Here is a 20614-nt window from a genome sequence, read left to right as displayed (position 1 = left end):
GATATTATGAGTTAATGAACCTATATATGAGTAGGAATAAATTATATCAAAAGTTTAATTATTTTAAAGAAAGCTGATAAAATAACTAATATGAAAGATGTATGTGTATTATTAATCTTAAGACAGTGTTGGCCTTGATCAACACTTAATAACAATGGTCGTTGGAGTCTGAGAGGTCGATGCATGCCGTGGATTATAGTTTTATACAAACTTGTGATGAAATGAATTCAACAAACCACTGCACTGTTTCTCCGTAGGAGTAGGCAGAGGAAGAAGGACCGAGACAGACATGGCACGATCGTTTCCAATAAATACTAGAAGATGGACATGTCAAGAGTAGGACAGGTCGACGTGCGTGCATAAGAAGATGTATGAATATCGAGGAGGCAAGGTCTGCAGGATGCAAAGACAGAGTCATATGGCGTTCTATCTTTTCTGCCCAAGTTGGGCTAATAAAATTATTCAAAATTGTAAACTGTTAATTCAACTACAGCATTAGTACAGTAATTGGTGATTTTTTTATGTATGTAGATATAATTTATATATATGTGTATTTTTCATTATTTTTTTATAAGTATATATAATATAATAATTAATTAAAATTTATATACAGTGGGTATACTGGCAAAAAGCTTTAACTCTCAAATCCCTGTTTTGAGAAATAAAGCATTTTAGTTTTGTTCCAATTTTACTATTTAATATTTTATTTTAATATAGTTAGATGATAAGTGCTCATTTAAGAACGTATTTTTAATTTTTCAATTTTATATTTTTATATTAAGTAAATATTAAGTTATTTCAAGCTTTCAGCCTGAATAAAATACCCGGTATACGACATAACCTTAAATTTATATTGAAAACTACTAATATATGAAATTTAATATGACTTAGTGTATTTTGCCAGTTTGTAGAGGGTTAAAAATTATACAAACCTGCATCAAACCTTCCCTTACAGTCCTAAAAACATTTATTTTATATTAATTTAATATGACTTAGTGTATTTTGCCAGTTTGTAGAGGGTTAAAAACTTTACAAAACTGCATCAAACCTTCCCTTACTGTCCTAAAAACACCCGCGCGTTACGGTGCTGTGTGGTCACTACACATTAAAAAAATAAGAGATTTAAAAAAGGGAAAAATGGAATATTTATAGAGAATGGCTTTTTTTTACCGTAATTTAATTCAAAGATGATAATCTTACTGTCCTAAAAACACCCGCGCGTTACGGTGCTGAATAGTCACTACACACTGAAAAAATAAGAGATTTAAAAAGGAAAAATAGAATATTTATAGAGAATGGCTTTAAATAACCGTTATTTAATTCAAAAATAATAATATTTCAAATCTAACTGCTGAAAACATGAAAAAACAATTGGGTATCGAAATGTGTACACGCGCCAACTTCCCGAGAGCTACTAAGTAGCTAGTACTGGACTACGTTACTGGACATGTAGTGGACGTGTAACGCCAAGCGTTATTGGTATACTGTGAGTATACTTTTGATAATATTTGTAATTTATCCCTGATTTCCGATAAAATGCTTTTTTTGTGCCTAATTAGTACTTATTATTTGAAAACAAATTATTTCAGTCGACACGTAAATGTGTAATGGAGGAATACTGAAAATCTAAACCCAACATTTATTATATTTATAAAGATTTAATAGTTATTAGACGCAATGTGTACTAGCTACACATTACCGGGTTAAGTCAAATTCGCATATTTTCGAGTTGAAGTTTCTTGCCAGTATACCCACGATATAATTAAATTAACATGAATCTCCAATTTCTTGATTCAAAACGGGCTATGTACCCTTGGAAGCCGGACAAAGTTTAAAGAAAAAAATGTTATTATAATCCAATGTACATTTTTTTTTCAGCCTCGTGGTTTAGTCAGCGCATTTGCCTACCATGGAATTGATTTATTTTATTGATTTATTTACACCTTTTATCAAAAATACAATTTAACGTTCACTTTGCCCAGCTAACAAGGGTACATACCCCGTTCCAAGCTAGGCAATTACATTCTAGTAAATGATAATAGTTAACAAATTAATAGAGAGCACAGACTAATAAAATATAAACTTACTCGTATACACATTTTGATACTTATACATTCACACATACACATATATACACATATGTGTATATATAAATACACATATATACACATGTACATACACACACACGTACATACACCCATGCGCATACACATACATACATTCATAAAACATAGACAATTCATTTATAATGCGAAACTTCATGGTTGATATCATATTTATACATTTTAAAATTATTCTTTATTTTCATATTTTATTTTCGACATCCAGTAAGAATCTCCAATCCGTGGCATGCATCAACTTTTCTGACTCCCTACGACCAATGTCATGAAAAAGCGAGGTCAACACCTTCCGCAACTTGACAACACTCCCGTCTTTCCATGGTTCTGGCAAAAGGTTATAGACCTTTTTGGCTACGTAATAGTGTTGCCTCAATGCCAGAACAGTGTTGACCCCTTCACCTAGTATCAGATCCCTTTTAAAGAAATGGATCTTAAGTTCTGTTCCCGACATAATGCCATGAAATATTGATTGAAAATTGTATTTTTACCGTACAGTATTTGTAGTCCCTTGACTAAAACCTGAAACGAAAGACTAATCATCTAACCTGCATGTTACAAAAATGATCAATGTACACTGCGATTTGTGTACTAATGTAGTGCCGTATACACCATTCGGTGCGAGAAGAAAATGATGATGATGATATTTTCAAATATAAATAAGAAAATTGATCCATTAATTTCATATTCGTCGGATACGTTCGCTTACCACAAGCGTCAGCAGTTAACTGATATTCGTTCGTTATCGTTTCACAAAATTTTAGTGCGTTGGTGAAAGGTACAGAGAGTTGCAAAAAATACGTCTACCCGTTTCAGTGTATTTAAAAAAAACAATTTTGGGTATGTCACACCCCACCTCACTACTCCCGGGTTAAGAACGTACTTAATTAGCGATCAATTAAACTAATCGACTTGCTCGTATTTAATTATTCCAAACACGGCTTGGGTAATTCATCCATCACTAATCGAATTATGTTTAACGATTGAACAGTGCAATAATTTTCTTATAAATTGATAAAACCTTGTACAATACATCTCTTAGAAGGTAACAATATCGGGAAATTTTCATTACTAATTATCTACATAATATGTTTGAAGCTTTGGGGGAAAACACAATGCAATTAATATCAGGTTGGGGAAAAAGATATTTCGTATTTTTCGCATTTTTTTTCCAATTAAGTATATTTTTTTATATATTGGTGATATCGAACTATACGATATGGCGTTGTAAAGGTGTGAGTGTATACTATAAAATTTTTTGACAGTATTCCGCTTGGTCGGTTCAGTCGTGAACTATCGTGCGTTGAGTATGGAGGTCTTAAAGGAAAAAAATCACCATATTTGATATTTTTATTACCTAAAAGGGAAAAATGCATCGAAAACGACCAAAAACATTTGCGATGTGGGGACAATACTCTTTTGGGTTGTACTGCACAACAGTGGTTTGAGTGATTTTGTTCTGGTGAAGTGGAGGTGAATGATGCGCCACGCTCTGGCAGGCCTGTCGTCAAAAATGTTGATAAAATCATGGAAAATATCGAGGAAGACCGTCATGTTAGCAGTCGTAGCATCGTTTAGGAGCTGAACATTGATCATAAAACCGTTTCGAACCATTTGCAGAAGGTTAGATTAAAAAAAGCTTGAGGTTAAGGTGCCACACGAGCTGACGCAAAAAACCTCATGGACCGCATTCTCATCTGCGAATCGTTGGTAATCGCAACAAAATCCATCCATTTCTGAAGCGGGTGGTGACTAGTGATGAAAATTGGGTCACTTACGACAATGTCAAGTGACAGAAATTGTAGTCGAAAATCAACGAAGCGGCCCAGACCGTGGCCAAGCCAGGACTGACGGCCAGGAAGGTGTTGCTGTGTGTTTGGTGGGATTGGCAGAAAATACTCTACTATGAGCTGTTTCCTATAGCCAAACGCTCAATTTGTCCTTTACTGTGAACAACTCAACCGTTTGAAGCTGGCGGTCGAATAGAAGTGGCTAGCATAGGTGAATAGGAGAGAAATCGTGTTTCATCAGGACAAAGCCAGGCCGCACACATATTTGATGACGCGCCTGAATCTCCGGGAGTTTGGGTGAAAAGTTTTTATGCATCCACCCTATAGTCCGGAGCTAGCACCAAGCGACTTTTACCTGTTCCTGTCTATGGACAACGCGCTTGGGGGTACTAATTTGGCCTGAATAGAGGCCCGTGAAAATTGGTTGTCCGAGTTTTTTGCCAATAGGGACAAGAGCTTCTACGAGAACATTAGTTGAATTCTTGTTGACAATAAAATATCAAACAGTAAGGCGTATATTTGGTTTAAATCGAATGATTATAACACTTTTTATAAAGCATTGAAATAAAGCAAAAAATACGAAATTAATTTTTAATATCAACATTAAAACCTCTCGAATCTGTTCAAAAATCTATTATTCAAATAATTTTTAAAAAGCCCTTCAGGTACCCCAGCGTCAAGTTGTTTGAGGAACTCGATAAATTAGAGATAAGGCAATTATATATATCTAGAATAATTATGTTAGTGAAAACAATTTTCACTACGCCAGATTGGATTCTTCTAGAGGCAACTCATTCGCACCGCGCCGCGCTGCGAAGTGTAGCGCAGCTCTAGTGCAATTGGTTTCATCCAAAATAGTAAAAATAATATTTTGTGTTGACGCGATTGCAATGTTTCATAGTTCCTAATAGCCACCTGCAGCGTAAGACTAATCACTTTACCTTCTATGATTATGCATGAACCAATATATTACATTTTCACTGAGGAATAACCGGTGGTTTTACACTGCCATATTTCATCGATCTTTGATTGGCATCTGAAGCGCAGGACAGATCACCTTAGCTTCATGTAATCAAAGGAAAACGATGATGAATAATCTGATTCAACATGTAAATAATTCCAAAAGATTTTCTTTGCCCTCCATTGAAGTGTATGAATGCCTTTTTTAGCAAACGGTTTGAATGAATTCTTTCTGCTAGGATCTCATTTTTTGACAGATATCTGGAAATCTTGGCACGATTCAAGACCTGAATTTTTCTAAGAAAGAGTTTTACATTTTTTTCTGCTTGTCGTAAAAACACTTTTAATATAGGTCAAAGTCAGGCAAGATAGAACTTTTAAAATACCTTCTGTGATTATATTATATTAAGCCTTATTATTCCTTGTGTCCAGATCCAGGATTTATTTATCGGTTACTCACTCCTGGGATTTAGATGACAATTAGTCTCTCCATCTTTTGAGTATTCTTCAAGGTACACGTTGACCTATGCGCGTTTTGTTTGCAGCTTCACTGACAAGTCTGTCGTCTTCAATTATATTTACACGGTTCAGCTAGAACCACTTCCTCTCCCCGCTCCATCGCACAATACCCCGTTTTACAGGTTTGTCTTATGACAGAGTTTCTAATTCTGTCCCCGAGGGTTCTAATGGATCTGAGGGTCTTAATTTCATTTCCGCATTTTGATTCATTATTGGCCTCACTTAATATTTTGTATTTATTTATTTATTTTACAGAAACACACAGTCAACAATGATTAAACTACATGATAAAGATAAGGTTTAGAGACAGACCAGCGATGTTTCTAGATGAAAATCATACTTATTAAATTATGGTACATCTTTTGATGTGTGCGTGCGAACTACTCCTACTACTACTACTAATATCACGCCATTTCTCCGTGGGGGTAGGCAGAGAGAATGGACCGCCACACACGTCTATCCTGGCATACATTACTAGCTTCTTCCACATTCATACATCTTATCATACATGCCCTTCGGTTCTGTCTGCTTTTGACATGACCAGACTTAAGATTTTGGTTTATCTGATTATGCCACGTCTTCTTTGGTCGTCCTCGTCTCACGTTACTGTTCATTTTCGCCATATGTACTTGTTTTACCATTCTTTCGTTGTCCGTTCGTTCTACGTGACCAAACCATCTCAGAGACCTTTTCTTAATCTTATCAATTATACTTAACTCAGATTTACACTCTCGCCTGATTTCATCATTCGTGACCATGTCATATATTGATTTCCCCTAAATTTGTCTAAGATATCGCATTTCAACCGCGTTCACTCGGCTTTCATCCTTCCTCTGCCAGTTCCATGTTTCACTTCCATACAAGTGTTGGGACTAAAACTATAGGTAAAACGTACGTAAATATATATGCAAAATGATGTGTTTGTGCATATTTGTGCAAAAATGAATGTTCAGGTGTGTGTAAGCGTGAGCATCATGAAAAAGCAAATGGAAGCGTATCGCAGCCAGATAGAATGAGTTTTAATTTATTTTTAATCAATAGACGAAAAAATATAATTATAATTTGAGCAAGAACGGTAAAGGAAAGAGTGGACTTTGTATATATTTGTATATATTTCTTTCGCCACGTTTTTCAAGCAGTCAGGTTTTACAAAGACTTTATTAGACTGCGATCTATAAAAAAAAATGGGTGAGTAAAATATATTTTTTAGTAAAAAAATATTTTAATTAAAAATTGTTCACTAGTGACATGCATTTTGTTGAGACCGACGTAGTAAGGTTGAAATTAAATTTTGAAAAATCTCATGTATACAAATGAAACAATTTTTTAATGAAATGTGGTGAAAATAGATAAATAATTACAATTAAAATGCAGTTCCACCAAGAAATGTCAGGAAAATTTAACTATCTGTATTAGTAATATTATTTAAATTCATATGTTTTGATTTTCAAGTCAATTAAAGAAACAATTAGTTATTTATTATTTAAATAAAAGACGAGTAATAATTAAATCCACAAAATGACCGTTGTTTTCATCGCTCCATCGGCATGTTTGAAACAAGTAACTACATCATAAAATTAAGTATATTTTATTTATATATTGAAAGCAAGAATAGATAATTAAAAATCAAATCATTATAAATTATATTTAGCCTGGTGTGATGGTTAAGACACATGCCTTACGCAGGTAAGGTTACGAGTTTGATTCCTGGTGAGAACACAAAAAAAAATAATGAATAAAGCCTGGGTATTCTGTGCAGTAATTGAATACTGTACTTAGGACTTCTGGCCTGTTATTAGTTATTTTTGTCTGAATGAACTTTTAAAAAAGTGCGTTGGGGGAAACACGTCGTATTTACGAATATCATTACATGGACAAGTCAGGGGACTTTTTAACGTTTTTAAAAAAATTAAATAATATATAATAAAATAAAAACACATTTGCGTTAAATTCAATATTTTAGAAACATGAAAGTACGGTATCTAAAACAAGGAAGGATAATTACATATAAAAACCGCAGAGATTGTTACTTGTGGTTTCATTTTATGTACACCATTTGAATATTTTTGGCAATTAAAAACGCGAACGTTAAAATACCTGAAAATTTAATAGCTTAAACATTCGTAACATCCCTTCGTGAAACTTTGTCGGTAACAGAAAAAAATATTTTCCACGAAATAGGTTGTTTTTTGATCCCAGATTAATTGGCATTGTTACGTCGGTGGAATGTTCAATAATAACTTATGTAAAAAGCTCAAACTGTCACAGACAGCTTATGATCGTTTTTGTATGTCATTTTGTATGGAAAATAGGCGATGAGTAAATAAAATAATTCACAAAATAGCAGAGTTTGAAACAAGGAGACGGCCTGGACGGAAGATTTTTATTATTTGAACAAAGCAGATGGTTGTTCGTTAAAAATAGGTGGTAGCGACCGATAGGGTAATAACATAATGGGCGTTGATAAATTGTGCCTAAAATGTCTGCTCTAAGTTTATATCTTCTCGTACATGAACAATTCTTCTTCAATCAGACATTAACTCTTTTAGCCAATGCAATTGTGTAAAGTCAATAAATTAGAACTTAATATTTAAAAATGAAAAAATATGTCATTTCATAGAACCAAACAACCGATTTCCTTCGAGTACCTAATAGAAAACTCCAACATTGATGTAGTTAAGTCCATCAGAGATTTTGGACTAAAAACTGACATTCATTTATTTATACTTTTACATTGTTTGTATTCTTTTTTTTAAATTTAGAATAATGTTCCCTCACTGGAGTATCCCGTGCCGAGAGAAACATTGAACAATGTAAAACGTAAAACGTGCCTCAAATTAGTTGTTCAACAAAGTTGATTTAACAATAATTTAAAAAAACGTAATTAATCTAATTAACCTAATTATCATTAACATAATAAACAATATAGACTAAAATTATCATAAAAAAACATAACCAATTATATAGACCAAATTTCATAAACAGTACACACATTTTACTTATTTGGCTTGATCCACTCATCGATCCATGCGCAACCCACCTCCACTATCCATTTTTTAATAGCAATATTATATTAAGAGTACTTAATAATTGTCCTTATGGATAATGAAAGTCGATTGTACACTCTAACCGAGAAGAAGGCCAATCCTCTTTGACTGAAGTTTGTATTTATTTTTTGCAGCATCAGGGTGGAGTATCTAGCAACTCTTGTATTTTTAACCAATGCAATGGTGTAAAGTCAATAAATTTTAACTTAAAATTTAAAAATGCTAATTAATGTCATTTCATAGAACCAAATAACCGATTTCCTTCGAGTGCCTAAAAGAAAACTCCAAAATTGATGTTGTTAAGTCTATCAGAGGTTTTGGAGTTGTTTGAGACTATAAACTGACATTTATTTATTTATACTTTTACATTGTTTGTATTATTTTTTTATACAGAATAATGTTCCCTCACTGGGGTGTCCCGTGCCGAGGGAAACATTTTACAAAATGTAAAACATGCCTTAAATTAACAAATAACAACGAGGATGGAGAATACCTTAAATAAGGGAATATGGGGTGAAATCCAGTCTTGTCTACGAACATTTGGACAAACTCAAATATTGTAATGCCTTAAATTAGTTGTTTAACTAAGTTAACATAATAATAATTTTAAAAAACGTAAATAATTTAATTAACCTAATTATCATTACCATAATAAAATAATATAAACTAAAATATTCATAAAAAACATAACCAATTTATATAGACCAAATTTCATAGGCAGTACACACATTTTACCCACTTGGCTAGATCCACTCATCGATCCGTGCGCAGCCCACCTCCACTATCCATTTCTAAATAGCAATTTTATATTGTGAGAACTTACTTATTGTCCTTATGGATAATGGAGGTAGATTGTACACTTTAACCGAGTAGTAGGCCAATCCTCCTTGACCGAAGGTAGTATTATTTTTCAATACAACGAGAATATAGATAAAACAGTAAATAAATCTCTGAAATTCTTGGCTTCATTAACAGAATATCCTCTGACTTTACTGATGCCCGTACAATCAAACCTCTTTATTTCTTAACTGTTCGCTCTCTTCTAGAATATGCCTCCGTGTTGTATGATATGTATAAACTTAATATGTGCGTAAAAATAAAATGCGTACATGCATTTTTGAATATGTTTGTTTGTGTATTTGTGTATGTACGATTAAGTTCATGAATGCGTTTTAAGTGCCCCGACTCAACACAGATTTTCTAAGGATTTGGGACAAGTTCACAGCCATGGGTCGTTTATGATTGTGTCACTATAAACTGTGTCTTTATTCTTAATTAATTTATGTACAAGGTTACTAAAACAAAAATTAAAAAAAATAAAAAATCTTACACACAAATATACGCACGCCCTTCCGTTCATAAAAGTACGTAATTATTTTTAGTATTTTTATAAGTTTTCAATAAATATCCAAACGCTTGTAGAGCTTTTTATTTCTCGCATATAATTTATTATAATAATTCAATGTGATGAATCTCATCACAAACATCAACAGATGAAATAATTGAAAGAATATATATGTTCAAATTTGGGCAGAATGGTATATGTTACACAGTGTGTAAAGTGGCCACTTAAACCAGCTAATGAGAAATCTTACTCCTAGACTTCTAAATCACCTTCCCTTGAATGTTTTTCATCTCTGTTGTAATATGTCAGTTTTATAATGGAAGGGCTATCTCTATGCTAAACAATACTACTTTGAACATTGACATTTTTCACGTCTCTGAGGAAGTTTTTTGTTGCAAGATTCTCTTTCTTTGTTTTATTGTATACGAAATGTTTTTAGTAAAAAAAAAATCATTTACAAAAGATCTATATTACAACACGTTCCATAGCTACAGACCATATATATTATTTTATATTTATTGTCATACCACATAATTATTCATCAATTTTGTTACTGTTCACTTTGGAATGTGTTACCTTTTTACATAAAAAAATGTTCGTTCTTTGGCCATTTTCAAGAAGCGCCTGAAACATTATTAAAATATATCCTTAGAACCCGAAATTCCTTTCATTTAAAAAACTGCTTAAAAAAACCCCTTTCTTTCCTTGACCATTTTCCTATCTCCTTTGAAACCCATTACCTGATACTACATTCCTCATCATTTATTATTTATAATACGTATAACATAAATGCTTTTATTGAAAAACTCATATCGATTTTTACTAAAAACATTTAATTTGTTAAAACTAAACGATAGAAGAATAACCATAAACCTTTTAAATTAATTGAAAATTGTAAATTCAATATGGGATTGCCCTGAACTTGTTATCTTTTGTCAACTTCAGGGTGCCTAGAAGAATGACTAGACAGGTGCCACCGTTTTGTAGCGACAATTCACGGACAGTGTATACTTGCAATGCCGTATTGAACAGACTTCATGAACTCGGCAATAGTTATTCCCACGTATCGGATATAATTTGTTTAGGATATTGTTCCTATAGAACAAACCTTTTAAACATTTGGACATAATCAAACACTGTTGAATTACAACCCGGTAAAAGAAGAAGTATAAAAAATTGGAAAATTGTTTTCAGGCGTTACCTAGTAGGTGATTTGGTTCAGCCGGATGAATCTCACCCACGTGATAAAGGTTTCAGCTCTTTTACTTCACAAAAGTCAACAGATGGAAGAGTTGAGGAAATGTGGATGTTCAAACATGGGCAGAACGGTGAATGTTACACAGTGTGTAAAGTGGCTACTTAAACCAGCCAATGACAGGTCATAAACCCTGTAAATGCCCAGACTTCCTTATTCCTTCTCAAAAATGTTTTTTATCTCTGTTGAAATAAATTTAAAAGTCTTAATTCGCTTTAGTGTCGAAAAATATATTTCACTCTCAACAATCGTCATCATAATTCCACAAATAAAAATTACTATTACCTACATTTAACTTTTAAAACACAAACAAATTACTTAAAACGTATGGATTTTTTATTAAAATAAATACTTGCGTTCTTATGATTTACCCAAATATTTGATTTTGAGGGCCATTTTCAACGAGTTGTAAATAACTCACCATAAGAAAATGGTAATCAAGTATGGGTCGAGTGGGATTTGAACTACGGATCTTTGAGCAGTGAGTCCGAGACACTAGCCACAGGACCACAACCCAAATTGAGAATTTATTTTTAAAAAATTCAAATTCAAATTTTACTAGTCCATATGAATTTAGTGCATACGAAACAGTACCCTAACAAACACTAGGTAATTGAACACATGCAAGAAGCAATGCATTATAATAATAAATTATTCATAAAACTCATTTAAATTTTGTAAACGAGAAAATTTGAACTTATTACTCCTTTCCATTAAAAATTCATCGTTTTTAAGTGTAGGTATGTAAAATACATGGCAATTCATTAGTCATTGTATCTCTTCCAGTCTTGACCAATGCCAATATGATGTTATTGTTATCAACCTTATTCTTATCTTCCTCATTTCATATTGTTATCTCTCCGGGACAATGCCCGCGTTCGAATAATTTTTAGGCAAAATGTTCCGATGTGTACGCACGGGACGTTTTATCTCTTTCTTTCTCATATGAAAATCGAGAAATAAGACATTAGCTTTTTGACAGTTACATAAATGACCCGCGCATTCGACATAACATGAATATTTGAAGGCGCACGTGCTTAATAGTATTCAAGATAACATCTATAAAAACATAAAGATGATTTGAAAAAAAAAATTGAGTGAATGATTTGAAAAAAAAAATTATAAAGCCTTATTTCATTATATTATGTACTTTCTTTATAATGTATTTTAAGTAAATTAGTTGAATTGGTGGCGAATTTTGGGGAGTCATTAACCCAATGGATATAATGGAAAGCCGCCACTGGTAACATTTAATATATACAAATTATATAATATATCCTAACTAACAAAACAAAATAATCATTCTATTAATTTTCAAAGCAAGCATTTAAACGCTGAAATATAATTTGGCGAGAAGTGAATATATCCGTTTCGCGTCCTTCTAACGACTCGTTAAAGCTTTGGTTCTATTTAAAGCCGCCAGGCACCCACGCATATAGGCCTTAAGCGTAGGCGGGGCTGGCTCCAGTATAACTTAAAATAATGCCGCGCTTGCCGTCATGTCAGTACGCCGCCGAAGGCCGCCCTAATCGCAACAGGTGAAGCTTACACAAAGCTCGCTTACGCTCGCGTTATGCTAAACAAGATGGCTTTGGTCGGCGAATCTTTTATATGTAACATTTTGCGTACTTAGGAATCTTTCTTAAATTTTCACACTTATTTATTTTAAGAAAACAACAGCCATTTCAATAAAATAATACAACATTTTAAAAATAAACCAAAATTATAGGTCAATCAAAGTTTTCTGAATATTACTCGATACAATGTCAAAAACAAAAAAACATATAATTGTGTTGGGCCACTCCGTTGTACTCCAGTTCAAAAATAAAATAAGATAATAATAATTAAATAAAACATACAAAAATAAAAAGTTTTATGATTGACTCGGTTTATAAAAATCTTAAGCCAATGAATTCACACGAAGTAATTTTATTAAAATAATATTTTACGATTGTGCGATTTTCAAAACACTATAGTTTTTGAACCAAATGAGATAATTAATTTCAATCTACAAAATATTTTCAACGTAAAAAAACTATTTTCTTGAAAATAACATTACATATTAAAATAGTATCTAGGAATACTGATGTTTTTTCCGCTAAAACAATGTGGATTTTAGACTTTTATTTCAACTTAAAAAAGCATTTATATGCCGGAAATGGATCTCCGTATTTCATCCACGTATATTTCATGTGATAATTTTCGCATTTTTAAACTCAAAACGGCAAAAAGTGGACTTTCGTCCTCAAAGGTTCAGATTTATTTCGATTTCAGAAAAAACATATTTATTTTCTTATTATTGGATCAGGTTACCACTTAATAACACTTTCAATCTTTACAGCGGCGTTTTTCAACCTATTTGAAAACGTGACCCCTTAACGAGTAAAAAAAATCTGCCAACTCTCCTGGACCATAATTTTATTATATTATCTGTATATCAATGTTTTTAACGACGGTATATTTAATTTTCTTCCTATTGAGACGATACTATTATTCATCAAAAAGTTAAATACAAAATATAAGTAGCAGTACGATTTATAAGATTCACATGGCATACGTAAAATGCAATTTGATTTGCATAAGGTTGACGAATTGATTGAAAATAAGCAAGTACCAGTATGCTTAAAAATACAAGTCTACGAATAGTGTATATTGCCGGTGACGACAAACGGAGTAGGTGCCATACCAGTGATACAGAAAAGTAGCCAGAAACTAAAATGCACGCATTAACTCATGGAAAGACAGATGCTCGGTGTATGTTTAAGAGACAGATTAAGAAATAAAGATATAAGGCGCTAAACTGGAGTCGTAGATATCATGCATCGTGCAGCAACACTAAAATGGCAATGTGCAGGACACTTAGCGAGGCAAAATGATGGCAGATGGACCAGAATAATAAAATGGAGACCATAGACAAGCAAAAGAAGCATTGGAAGGTCACAAAAAAGATGCGTAGATGACATTGCCTTCCACATCCCTATGCAGCTCCTGAAGCCGGACACTACTTGTTTCAGTGAAAGAAAGAGAGATAATTGTTAACTTTTACTGTCACCAGTGTGCGTCTGTTGAGAACAGCTGAGGGGGTGCAGATTGGTAAACAGTATTTTCCCTCTCGCAAACTAGAGCGCTCGGCAGTTGTAAACCTTAGTTACACTGTAGAACCCTTGGCAACAAAAAGGTTGACGAAAAGGCTCGGGAGGCTACACTCAAGAAGACAGCCCTCGATTTCGACAATATCCCGCTCAGCTTTGCCAAAAAGAAAATAAGAAGCAGGACTCTTCAAATCTGGAAAAATCGTTATTTGAGTAAACTTACTGGAAGTATTACTGAAATGTTTTTCCCTACAATTTTCCATGCCTTTGATTTCAGGAGAATGCAGAAAGCTGGCTACGAGCTCACCCAGATTCTCACGAGTCGTGGTGGGTTCATGAGCTACCTGCATCGTTTCAAGCTCTCCGAAATCGACAGCTGCCCATGCGACGGTGGAACTATTCAAAATGTCCCTCACCTGTTGATGCATTGCCCCTTTTTTAGATATCCCATCGAATATAGGTAATAAAGAACTCACACGAGAGGTAGTATCATACATGATCAATATAGTGGAGGCAATTGGTAAAATAAACCAAAGTAGGGAACAAAATGGCGAACACTCTTATGGTGGAACGGAAGGCTTGTTCCTGTTCTCCTGAGAAGTTTTTTGTGTTTTCCTCTCCACATGAGCAAATGCTGAGAAGTTCCTGATTTGCTCACATTAGAATATCCTTTCTGATTTTAACAGTTTAGCTAAAGTAATATAATAGCAGAAAAATCCCGCAACTGCCATGTAAAAAAATAATAAAATGTGAACCACCCAAAATTTTGTACGAATTAATTTGTAGCTTTATTTTATTACAATTAAATTAAATACATGCTATTGGATGGCAGGCCATACTATTTTAATTAAAATATTTTTACGGTTTCCCATATATAATAATGTAACCTGTACATCTGTTTGGGTTGTGGTCCCGTGGCTAGCGTCTCGAACTCACGGCTCAAAGGTCCGTGGTTCGAATCCCACTCTACCCCAACTTTATTTCCATTTCCTAATAGTCAGTTGTTTCCATTTCGTTGAAAATGGCCCTTAAAATGAAATATTTGGGGGAAAAAAACATACAAATAAATAAAAATAAATCATTAGACAAAATCGTTTAAAATATTAATAAAAATAATCTATAAAAACCGCAGTATTATTTAATTTATTGTGAAATAAAAATCATAAAAGTTAAATATTTGTGATTTTGTTTTGTACGTATAGGTAATATCCAATGTCAAACATTTCTTTATTATTTGTAATTCTATAAATACATTTAAGGTAGTATTTATTCTTTTTTGCAAGAAATGAACCGTATTTTTCGTATGTCATGAACACTCAAATACACAGAAACACAAATGAATAAAGTATTTATTATTATGAATATGATTTTTTTGTGAAAACTCTACAGACTGTTCTTAAATGGAATCCCACGATAAGTTTTTCACAAAGAGTAATAAAGAAAAGAAAAGCATTCGAAATAATACCCTTATGCGGTAAAAAATATAAAAAGCGATGATAAAAAACCTACCCACGAAAACAAATGAGGAAATTAACGATTTTAAATTTATATTTATCAACAATGTTTTGAGTTTGTCCAAATTTTTGCAGGCAAGGACTAGATTCAACCCCCTAGGGAGCTATTAATATTTACATCTTACAACAGAGATGAAGAACTTTTTCGAGAAAGAAAAATAGAGATATTTATAATTTTAACAACATAAGCCAATTACAACAATAGCAGCGTTTTGATGAAGCATGATGCGTTTATATAATATTTAAACGCATCATGCTTGGCGTGTACATAGATTATTATCATGAAAAAAAATATTAAGTGTTTGGTAAGAGCCATCTTAGGTAGCCATTACCTAATGATAGGAAATTTAGGTATTTATATTTCTGTTTTGAAGAAACAGTTTTTTTATTATAAGCATTTATTGACTTATTATTTTTTTATTGCATCGATAAATTTTAAAATAAGGAGTATTTTCCCGTAGGTGTAGGCAGAGCGGATGGACAGTCATACACGTCTATCCTGGCATACATTCCAAGCTTCTTCCACTTCGCACATCTTGTCATACATGGCATTCGGTTCTGCCTGCTTTTGACATACCAGACTTCAGACTTTGTGTTATTTGATCATGCCACGTCTTCTTTAGTCGTCCTCGTCCCACGTTATTTCTCGCCATATATTCCGGTTTTACCATTTTCTCGTCATCCATTCGTTCTACATGGCCAAATCCACTCAGATACTCTTTCTAAATCTTATCAATTATACTTGACTCTGATTTACACTCGCCTGATTTCATCATTAGTAACCCTGTCATACATTGATTTCTCGCACATTCGTATAAAAGATCGCATTTTCAGTGCGTGTACCATGCCTTCATCTTTTCTCTCCTAGTTCCATGTTTCACTGCCATACTAGGTGTTGGGACTAAAACTCCGCTGTGCTACCTATATTTATATCAAAATAAGAATTAAACTTATCAATTTTATATTATTAATATTTAAAGCATTAAATTTGTGGTCAAATATTTTACTTAATATGATTAAATATTTGTACACAACCACTTACCGACTTTTCTATGTCTACTGGTTTCGAGACTTACCCGTCTCTTCGTCAGGACATAAATTAAACCAACATACAAACCAACATGCAAAACCCACTATACTTCACCACAGTTGTTGAACAAAAAAATAAAACCAACACGACATCCATTTTAATAAGCACATGCACCGATAAGGACAAACACGCACTGATTAAATTATGAAAATATTATATGTTGTTTGAGAAATAGTTGGAAAAAGGTAGAGGGGATGGAGGGAGGGGTGAGCTTAATAGGTTTAATAGGGTGACCATTACAGTGGAAAATTGTATAAAGGACTGTATTAAAAATTTGTTTGATCATTGATCACAGCAACATTATTTTTTAAAGCTTTCCTAATGTGAAATATTTCCATATTATTTTCTTTTAACCTTTTATTTTTTGTATGTAAGATTTTAACTTCTGTTTTTTTATTTTAGTCATGATTTAAATTGATTAGGTGATTTGCGAATTCAGAGAAATGATTCTTCTGAAGACACCTCACACGTTCTTTAACACGACTATCAAAATTTCTGTGGGTTTGCATGTTGGTTTAATTTATGTCCTGACGAATAGACGGGTATGTCTCGAAACCAGTAGACATAGAAAAGTCGGTAAATGGTTATTTACAAATATTTAATTTCATTTATCATTTTTAATTATTTTTTATTTGAAATCACAATAATACAATATAATATGCAAATATTTTTTCCTTTATCGATTATTTTATTATGTTTCCAAACCAGTGTGATTAAAAGCACCGGAGCATTTATTAAATTTATTATGAAAAACGAGCTTTTGTTTGAATATAAACTGCCTTCAAAATTCTTGGAAAACACAATTTCCCAGGCCAACGTTTCGTAACTAAGCAACGGGTCGTCTCAACTCTTACGAAACAATCACTTAAAAAAAAAAAAAAACAAAACACATCAGGCCAAGAGACCCAGTTTTGAAGTTCACTCCTACGGTAAATTGAATGTAAGGAAAAAAATGTTTGAAAAACAAATTAAATAAACGAAATTTTAAATGTAAACAAAACGGTGTTTTTATTTATTAAAGGAATACCCCGCTAAGCCTCAATTTAGAGCGGAAGTCCTCAAACTTTTTTGTCTCGCAGACACCTTGCTGATTTTTTCTGTTTTTGTAGACCCCCTACTTTCTAATTTTTTAAAAGAAAACAGTCCACTTTTAAATGTGTTTTTATAGCTGACGTGGATGTTAAAACATAAACCAAATGGTGAATGTTCCAAAGAGTGTAAAGTGACCACTTAATAGATCATAAGCCCTGTAAATGCCTAGACTATCATATTTCCTTCTCAAAAATGTTTTTCCACTCTGTTGCTACAAATTAAATACTAATTTAGATAGCCATCTTTTTTTAAATGATTATAATCTATGCGCACGCCAAGCATGATGCGTTTAATTATTTTTTAAGCATCTACTACCTACCTAGGCTTGTTTAATTGTATATAAATAATTTTATCTAAATCTGTTATTAGTTCTGAGTGTATACACTATATCTGTTTGTTTACTAAAAATATGTATGTAGAACTGTTGATTTCCAAATTAAAATAAAATAAATAAATAAATAAGAACCTTCAGTCTACTTTTTATTCAAACTCGTTTGGATAATAAGTAACGCCATAATGAAGGAAAACAATTGTCCAGTTTTATTTTATTTTATACAAAAAAAAATATATACTAGACTTAAATCAGTGTTTAATTTTCTTTTTTCAATTGTGAATAAGTAATTATTTTAACGTACCTTGATGAGGCCAATTGAGGAGTCAGCTCGCTCTAAGCTGCAAATGCTGAACTGAATCGAAGGAAGGTCAAGACGATGGGAGAGTTGTCTCTGGAAGGTCTGGTGCCTGGTAGGTACGATGGGAAGAGTCGTTTGACGAAGAACCTAAAAGAAAAAAAAACATTTGTTATCATGAGTTACACGGGAATTAAACTCAGGACATATAAATAGGTGTATTTTATTAGATCTCTTTTTTTTCATTCTTAAGGGCAACGTAGTATTTTCGAAATTTGAAATGCACCTAGCAAAAAAATAACGTGTCTATCTTCAGTGATAATATGAAGTTAATTTATATATGTGTATATTATTGTAGGTAATTGATTTATTAAAAAAAAAATGTTGTTGTTTTTGAAAACATTTTAAGACGTGTATTATATTTTTAATATTTTTTTTCCACGTTGGGTAATGACATTTTAGATTGAGGAGGATGATGATAATGATTATGATGATGATGATAATATGATCTTTATATTTTTTATTTTATAAAGGCAACAGAAGACAAAGCATATTATCAAAACAACAGAGAGAATAATTCTTAGTATAAAATGTCATTTTAATTGTATTCCGATTAGAGCCTAGATTTGTTACTATAGTCCTCAAAATGTAACATAATTAGAATGACAGTTGTCAGAAAAAGTGACGACATAACTTTGTAGTAACGTCAAAGAAGTTATTTATATTGACACACGAAAAATAATTTGTATTTGGCGTGTTAATTTATCTTTTTAATACAACGGTTGAAACATAAATCAAAATCAGCTTTAAAACTAAAAAAAAACTAAAATAAACCTTATTATTAAGGACGTTCTTACAAAGTTACATCATTTTGCAAAAACGTTTGAGATGGGACAAATTGATCGAATAAAAAAATAATTCATTTGACGTTGTTCATGAAAAAAATATAAATGTCTCATTTTTTGGTGAATGATTAATTGTGTTTAACACACTATAATAGGCTTGTTTTTGCGTTTTTAATATCAATTTTCGGAAACGTTTCATGATTGCATGAAATAACTGATAAAATCGATTTGATCAGTAATCAGTAAGTTCCCATCACTAATGTAATGAATTTGACAGCTGTCATTCTAATCAAGCTGTATTTTGAGGACTATAGGTATGTCAAAACAGGGTATATGTGAGAGAGAGAGGGTGTGTGTGTGAGTGAGAGAGTATCATAAAAAAAATATCAGTGGAGATAATTGCGGTTTTTTCGTCTGAATATTAATTTTAAAAGATGTTGAAGAGTCTAATTATATATCTTATGAACTAAAATAAATATTTAAATATATTATATAAAAAAAAATATTATATAAATAAAAGACGAGTGATACTTTAATCCACAAATTTGGAATATCCAGTGACCGGGTTCATCGCTTTCGCGACATCTTCGAGACTAGTATATTTATTAAGGAGTTCAATGTATTTATACAAAACAGAGGTATGGATAAATACTCCAAAATTATATGAAAGTAAATTAAATTTTAAAAAAAATATCCAAAGTATCAATTTTTTAAATTATTTTTTTGGGTTAACTAATGAGTTGATATAATGTTATTTTAATGAGTTTAATTTTTTTTATCAAAAAAATAATTGAAGTATTTAAGAGCATTTTTAAATATTTTTTTGCACCGCAACAGAGACCCAATTACAGTGGTGAATTACAACACAGAACACCCTGGCTTGGGAAAAATCATATTACATTTTTGTGTTCTCACCGTGTCTTAGTTATTTCGCCACGGTGGCCACCGTTTTTCAATAAACATTTATAATTACAATAATATTTTGATTTATCATAATGTATCATTTAATATTGCAATGAAATGAAATAATTTCATTGTGTAATATTTCGGTTTAAAATTTGTTTTACTTTAAAAGCTGGCAATAAAATAAATATGGACTTATAAAAATATTGCCTAGCATGTAGGTGAAATAATTCAATTACATGAATCTCAGCCGCATACATAAAGGTTTTAGCTCTTTAACTTCACAAACAGCAACAGATGAAAGAATTGAAGGAATAAATATGTTCAAATATGAGCAGAATGGTGAATGTTACACAGTTTGTAAAGTGGCCACTTAAACCAGTTAATGACAGGTCATAAGCCTTGTAGATGCCCAG

The 20614-nt window shown here is 32.3% G+C and overlaps 1 protein-coding gene across 1 annotated transcript in view; it reads right to left on the bottom strand.

Annotated features, from left to right (window-relative positions):
* The window catches only part of LOC148274054 (synaptotagmin-10-like), a gene marked incomplete at its 3' end in the record, with an annotated part of 159111 nt that overhangs the window by 66005 nt on the left and 72492 nt on the right, over positions 1–20614 (bottom strand). Inside the window, exon 4 of the mRNA XM_088237702.1 lies at positions 18457–18600. Within this exon, the coding sequence (XP_088093828.1) occupies positions 18457–18600 (144 nt within the window). The remainder of the gene's footprint in view (positions 1–18456; positions 18601–20614) is intronic.

The sequence above is a fragment of the Micrasema longulum genome, unplaced genomic scaffold, assembly GCF_059751315.1.
Source record: "Micrasema longulum isolate JH-2025_06_02 unplaced genomic scaffold, ASM5975131v1 h1tg001769l, whole genome shotgun sequence".
NCBI lineage: Eukaryota > Metazoa > Arthropoda > Insecta > Trichoptera > Brachycentridae > Micrasema > Micrasema longulum.
Note: the sequence above shows the minus strand (reverse complement) of the source record. Positions and strands in the feature narration are given on the sequence as shown.